A 7,080-nucleotide genomic window follows, 5' to 3' on the forward strand; every position below is an offset into this window, starting at 1 on the left:
TTGGGGCCCTGGTCGGCAGAAGGTCCCCGGCGCGGGGGAAGAGGCTAGTCAGGCTGGCGCTGCACAGCCAAAGCAGGGCCCCAGAGCTCAGTGGAGGAGCAAGGCAGGACTTGGAGCTGCGGGGCCGGGGCTGGGCTTGGGCCGATTGCCGTTAGCCACATGGGGAGAGCCCGGGGGAGATGTGCCAGAGGAAGGCTTTGTGGGCAGCAAGGGGCAGGAGGAGTCGCGGCTTGGCCAGCATGGCCGCGAACCAGGTCGGGGCCTGGCTCTCTTGGGACACGGCTGCAGGAGCCTAGGGGCCCCAGGGTGTGGCTCACGCCTGCCAGGCTCTACAGGCCGAGAACCAGGGGGTGCGGACAGCTCCTGCGCCAAGGGGCCACCCCACAGAACAACAGCTTCCTAGAACCCTCCCTCCCCGTCCCGGCCCAGAGCAGGGGAGAGAAACCAGCAGGCGTGGGGCCCAGGGGCCACCAGCAAACCCCATGGCAGGTGGTCAATCAGCCCGGGGGCACGGTGCCTCCCCCGCACAGCTGCACCGAGAAGGTCAGTCAGGGCTGGATGGTGAATGCCCTGGGCCCTCCCTGCAGCCGGGTGCCAATCTCACTCGCCTTGCGCAGGTCACAGGGCACCCCAGCTGTCCCAGCCGCTCTTAAGCACCTCCTGCCCCTTGCTTCCGCCCCAGTCCTGCAATCCTATGACTCCCCCCACCTCCAAGGGAGGAGATTGGAGAGGCCCCGGAGGATGCTGTCCCCAGAAGAACCTGTCTAGTGCCTGCATGAGAGGGAGTGGGTCATGAGGAGGTGCGGCAGGGAGCCCCCCTGCTACCCCAGTGCCAGCCTCTCCCAGCGCAGGGTGCTGTAGGAAGCAGGACAGGAGACGGGGGAGCGCCCAGTCCCTCCTAGCCAGGTCCTGCCCAGAACACAGGGTGCCCCAGAGGCTGACGGCTCCCACCCAACAGCCTGCCAGCTGCTCCCCAGCCTGCTTGCTGAAGCAGCCAGTGCTTTGCACCCCAGGCCCCCTGCTCCCAGCTGCCAGGCACAGTTTCAAAGAGCGCCCTGAAGATTTACAGATTTCTACTGCGAGAGAGCCGTGAGCTCCTGCGCCTTCCAAGCTGGCTCAGGAGCAGCCAGCCTGGAGCCAGCCCTGCACACGAACAAAGATCGGCCTTTTTTGCTTCAGGAGGGACACGCACCCCCTCCCCTGCTCCTGCAGAGCTCAACCCCCTCCGGCTGCGCTGAGGTGGGCCGGCCGGGGGCCAGCTCATGTCTGGAGCCAGCCTTGCACTTACAGGAGTCGTAAAACACTTCCCCGGGGCCCACCGAAAAATAAATCCATCATCGAAAGCCTTGATTGATGGGTGCTGGCCCTGCCCCCGCACTCCGGCTGGGGCCCCTCACCTGGGTCGTGTACGAAACACCCTCCCAGCAGAGCCAGGCGCGGGAGAGCAGGGCGTGCTGGGGGCCCGTGGCCAGATGTGGGAGAGGAGGCTGCCAAAAGGCTCCTGTTGCTGCCATGAAGCAGCTGCTGGTCCTTTCATGCTGCGTATCCTGAGCTCAGCCCAGGATGCCACACAGGGGCGGCTGTGCCCCACTGCTCGGAGGGAGCACAGGGAGGAGAAGCCATTTGCTGAGTTGGGAGGAAATAGGGGCCCGGCCTCCCCAGGCCGTTAAATCAATTAGTTCCAGCCCGACTGCAAATTCCCCATCCCCCGCTGCAGTGTCAGCCCTTAAATCCGCCGGGGCCTGGCCTGCTAACTCTGAGTGCACAGGCAGCCACCACCAGCCGCTCCAGGTGCAGTCCTGCAGAGCCCCTTGTGCAGAGGCGCCAGGGCACTGCAACCACATTCAGTGCTGGGGGGGTAGGCCAGAGGCTGCGGGGAGGGAGGGGGGGCAGCCTTCCCTGCAGCACCCCTCTAGGAACATGCCTCAGGCCTGACCTGAAAGGAAGAGCTCTGTCTCTGCCCCCTACTCAGTCCTCAGCCTCTGCCACATCCTGCAGCAGATAACGCCCATCACGGACCAGACAAGGACCCATCTGAACACTCAGCCCAAGCCACTGAAGGGCTGCAGGACAATAACAGCTCTGAACCTGTGGAAGGTCCACACCCTGTTCTCGGTCTGCAGGAGCCAGACCCTCTGCCCTAGCCCTGCTTTGGGTGACTGACGAGCCCCAAGGTGCAGAGATGCAGCGCCGATAGCTCAGGCGCAGGCCGTGAGGTTTCACACAGGGTTGTGCGAGCAGTACGCAGCCTGGGAAACCCTGAATCCCAGGCGGGTTAATCAGGCTGTGCCTTGATTAGCCGCATTTAGCTTGCCGGGGAGCACAATGGGACATAAACGTGGCCAGACGGAGTGGGACAGGACTTCACGGCCAGCCAGCTGTCTCTCTGGAGCCAAGGGAGAGGGCTGGAGAAATGACATTCCCTGGCCCAACCTGGGGAGGGAATCAGCTCTCAGTCGCGTACTGCTCTGGGGACGGGACAAGCCAGCCCAGTGGGAACTGCTGAGTTCTGGCTGCTGGGAGAGAAAGCAGCTGTGAATGGAAGGGAAAAAAAGACACAAACATACACAGGCTCACCGAAAAAGAAAAAAAGAGAAATCGCATGGGGAGAGGATAAAAAAAGAACAAGTGAGAAAGGCCAAGAGAAACACATGGCTGCGGGGAAAACTCCAAAGAAGGGAAAAAGATGGCTAGCTCCCAATAGACCTGCCCTGCCCTGGATGGGAATCAACAGAGATTCACCCTGCTCTGGTTTGCCTCGCCTCTGCTGCCCACGCAGCCGCCCTGCACCCGCATGCGCTTGGCGTTGGCTGATGCAGCATCCCCCTTCCATGAGACTGAGCCGGGTAGCGCTTCGGCTGGAGTTTCTTGCTTTGCAAGCTGAGTAAATAACCCATGGCGGGAGCATGGCTCGTGCGCTACATCCCCCGGATCAGGGGTTGGCAATCTGAGGCTCTGGAGCCGCGTGTGGCTTTTTAAGGAGTCATTTGTGGCTCCGAACGCTGACTCCTCTGTGGTTCTGGATGCTGTAATGTGCTTGGCCTGCCACTGCTGAAACAAAAGCAGCTATCTCCAGCCTGGCCAGCACTCAACTCTCCCTCCTCCTCTCACGTCTGGCCAGGTCAGGGCTCAGCAAGGGGTGGCGCTGGCCAGCGCTCTCGACAGGGCAGGGTGGCAGGGGGAGCTGGACCTATCGCTGTGCCGCCTGGGCTCGAGTTGAGCGTGGTGCAGGGGCTGCAGTGAGCCAGCTCCGGACAGGTATGACCAGTTTGGGTTTCTCTTCCCCCCACTCCCCTGGTTCCTTTTCCTGCCGCCGAAGCTGGGCTCCTCCTGAATCCCCCTCCCTTAAGCCATACTGCTCTGTGCCCACGAGTGGCGTGCTGACCCCTCATGCCTCTGTGTGGGCCAGGCTACCAGCATCTCCATCACTGTGCTTTAGCCTTGGGCTCTCCAGATGTCCAGCAATGCGTGCTGGTTCTACCAAGCAGCGACTGCCTGCTGCTGCCACCCGGTGGCCAGGGGTGCAGAGCGGAAACCCTCACCTTGGCAGTGCCTGCAGGATACGCAGGCGGAGCGTCACGGCCAGTACAGCGTGTTGTCTTGTTTTACAGGACAGGATCTCAATGACCAGTCGATGGACTGGTATCGATCACTGACATCTCCCTGATGCAACTTAAGAAGGCAGCAAGCCAGTCCCTGGTGTCAGGAGAACGGGCCAGAAGGTTACACAGCCATAGTCCTGCCACCAAACAGTTCCTAATGATCTGAGCCAGCTCCAGGGAAATAAGTTCTGCTCGCTAACAGAATCTTCCGCTGTGCGCGAAACACTATTTGTGACCATTTATTGCATGAGTAGCGCATGGTTATAGACACGTTCTGTTTAGAGCCCGAATTCTTCAGATGTCTTTAAAAGCATTTGGGGTAGATGGAGCCAAGATCCCATGTGCAAAAATATCTTATTCTGGTGTCACAGGGACAGGCCTCATCCTCAACGAATTCAAAACGTTGATGTTATTTATTAAGGGCTGACTCGTATTCACGTGCATTGCAGCCCTGGAAGCATTCGTTTTGGAACCACAATTGAAAAAATGGCTCTCCTCGCTATTTTGTTTGCAGACCCCTGGCCCAGACCACTGCCCTGGCTTGTGCTACCCTCCTGGGACAAGGAGAACCTGCCTGTGCTGCAGGGCAGGACAGCAGGTATCTGGAAAGGAGAAGCAGTTTCCCCAGGGTGGCTGCATTAGTGTCCTGGCTGGGGTAGTGTTTGGCCTGGGCCCTGATCTCACTTTCAACACTTTGCGTATGGCCAGGACTCTGCCCGGAGCCTGCGACACACCTGGTATTCTGCAGCCCCCAGCTTGGCTTTCTACAGCTTGGGGAGAGCTGTGTGTCTGCTAGGGTGGTGGGTGGGGTCAGGCCCAGAAACACTTGCCTTCAGCACAGCCCCAAAACTCCAGCCCCGGGCATGCCACTGGCTCAGCACAAGCAGCCTCATACCTAGGTGCCGGCAGCCACGCCTGTGTCTGAGTTCCAGGCAGCAGGTTTACAAAGGAGGAGGTTGGCAGCCATAGTAAGCTGCTCTCCACCCCACCGATTTGTTGTCTGGGTGGCCACAACACAACCACCGTGGAAAGGAAAAGCCAAGCCCTGGTGTGCTTTCTGTGCCACAGCTCTCTGCTGACCACCCCACCAGCACCAGCAGCAGGGTGGGAAGGAGGACCGGCCGTTCCCTGTTTTAGAGGGGACTTGGGGTGGGAAGGAATCCAAAGCTTGGGAAGTATTTGATAGCACAGCTTCAGGGGTCAGGGGCCCATCTGCCACAAGGGAAGAGCCTGCAAATTCTTTTCTCCAGCTCACAAACGGATTCCCCCACCGCCCGAAGCCAGCGGGTCTCTAGGCACAGCCCCAGGGTTTGACCCTGGGCCTGCTGAGCCCAGGGTTGTGAGCTCAGGGACCATTTAGGGAGCTGGGGCAAAAAAAAATCTGTCACAGATGGTGACTGGTCCTGCCGTGAGGACAGGGACTGGACTCGATGACCACCTGAGGTCCCTTCCAGCTCTAGGAGATGGGTTTGGGTGCCACTGACCTGCTCCCCCACCAGCTCCAGCATGTCAGTGATCTTACCGGGGAAGCTCAGATGTTCCCACTGACAGGGGAAGAGAGAAGTCTATGTGGCTGCCAAAACCGCAGTGTGTAACACCTGGTTTCTTCGGCACCAGCTGTTTGAATCCCAGCAGGACTAGACCAAGCCCTCCCTCTGAAGTGGATACCAGGCAATTTCACATGGGAGGTCTCAGAAATAGCCACAGGGTTTGTCTCATCTGTGTGGCCACTGAGCAGCCAAGCAGGCGATCGCTCCTTCACCCAAGATTCCGTTCTTCTTGGGCTGTCGAGCTGCCACACCCCACCCCAGAGGTGGCTTCCTGCAGCAGGGCTGGGTGGATGCAGCTTGAAACACACACTTCAGTAGAGGCGTGGTAAACTGGGATTTTTTGAATTGGCTTGTTATTAAGAAAAGCATGTCACTGACTAGAGGCTCCTCTTAAACAGTGTGTTCTGAGTGGCCCTTTATGATGATTCATAGCAGAGAGGAGGCTATGGGAGAAACTGGCTGCACATGCCAAGCAGTGATTGTAACTCCCCTTTGGACAAGGAACTGCAAGAATCTTGTTCTAGATTGGGCCTAACTGCCACCCTTCGTCTCAGATGGCCCTGAGAAGCCATGAAGCTCCTTTGTACGATCAGGTCACGGAAACAATCAAAGCCTCCCTGCAAAAGAACGGTCCTGTCACCGTGCAAATCAATGGCAATCCAGGCGAATGTGGGCAGAGGCAACCAGGCTTGTTCCTGTTCTGTGAAAGGTTCTGTCTGGGGAAGAAATGGCAGCTGGGAAACGCCAGGCACAGCCAGCACAAGCACTGGGAAGGTGGCTCTGCAAAGAGCTCAAAGAGAGCTGTTGGGCAGAGGACAGGCCAGAGGAGGGGCTTGTGGGGAGCTGTCTCCTCTTTGAGGGTTGCTGCCTTCAGGGAAGCAGCACTTTGCCCAGTCTTTGCAGATGAACAGAGTTGAATCAAACATTCTGGACTCTGTCACCAATCTCCCCCCCGTACTGGAACAGTCCCAGGGGTTTGGCGACCTGCTGCAGCCCCAGGGGCCTGGCTGTGAAGTCCCGAGGATCTGTCTGCACAGAGACACTCCCCTGGCCGAGTTTACACCCCTTTGAAAACCACTCGCTTTGGTTTCAGGTGGCTCCTCTCCGCTTAGCCTGGGTCTGTCCCTTTACGCCTCAGCTGCTCAGAATCAGGGGCAGCCCCAGAGAAGCGCTCAGAGCAGCACCCGGGAACCCAGCCGCGACTCAGCCACACCTTCCCCTTCCCCTTCCCCTTCCCCGCCCCAGCTCCCGGCGCAGCCTCGCCCCGAGCTGTCGGGCAGAAAAGGCATTTGCCGTCTCCTCGGGCGCAACATGCCCCGAGCCCGCGCCCGGACGTGCCCCGCACGCCCACCGGCAGCACAGCCTCCGAGCCAGCCCCAGCCCGTCCCGCCCCCGGGCCAGTCCGGCACCGTCCCCCATGGCGGGCCGCGCCAGCGGGCAGGGGCTGGCTGGCTCCGGCGGGAGCCCGGCGCACGTGGGAGCCGCCCCCTTCTCGCGGCACAAAGAGCCGGCGCCCCCCGCAGCCCCGCGCGCCCTCTCACCTGCGGCGCCGCAGAGGAGCACAAGGCAGCCCAGCGCCAGGCGCGCCGCCGCGCCGCTCCGAGCCATGGTCCGCGGGCGCCGAGTGCGGAGCGGGACTGGCCAGGCTCGCTCCGGAGAAGCCCGGGGCTGACGTCAGGTGGGAGGGAGGAGAGGGGCTGGGCCGGGCCGGGCGCGGGTCCAAGCAGGGGGCACCAGCTGCGCCGAGTCCTCCCCTGTCTCCAGCCCCCGCGGCGCGGCACCGGGGGAGCGCACGGGCTGTTGGTGGAGACGCGCTTCCCCCGCCGCTCGCCCGCCCACCCGCTCCTGCCTGGGCCGCCTTCCTCCAGGCTGGCTCCTTCTGCCGGCAGAGCTGGTTGGGGAGCCGCAGGTTTTTCAATGGGGCCCAG

The 7,080-nt window shown here is 60.9% G+C and overlaps 1 protein-coding gene across 1 annotated transcript in view; it reads right to left on the reverse strand.

Annotated features, from left to right (window-relative positions):
• Positions 1 to 6,848, reverse strand: part of MCAM (melanoma cell adhesion molecule) — a 35,632-nt gene extending 28,784 nt beyond the window's left edge. Inside the window, exon 1 of the mRNA XM_074976930.1 lies at positions 6,694 to 6,848. Coding sequence (XP_074833031.1) covers positions 6,694 to 6,760 — 67 coding nt within the window. The 5' untranslated portion in view covers positions 6,761 to 6,848. The remainder of the gene's footprint in view (positions 1 to 6,693) is intronic.
• Between the last annotated feature and the right edge of the window lie 232 nt (positions 6,849 to 7,080).

Source organism: Carettochelys insculpta, chromosome 25, assembly GCF_033958435.1.
Source record: "Carettochelys insculpta isolate YL-2023 chromosome 25, ASM3395843v1, whole genome shotgun sequence".
NCBI lineage: Eukaryota > Metazoa > Chordata > Testudines > Carettochelyidae > Carettochelys > Carettochelys insculpta.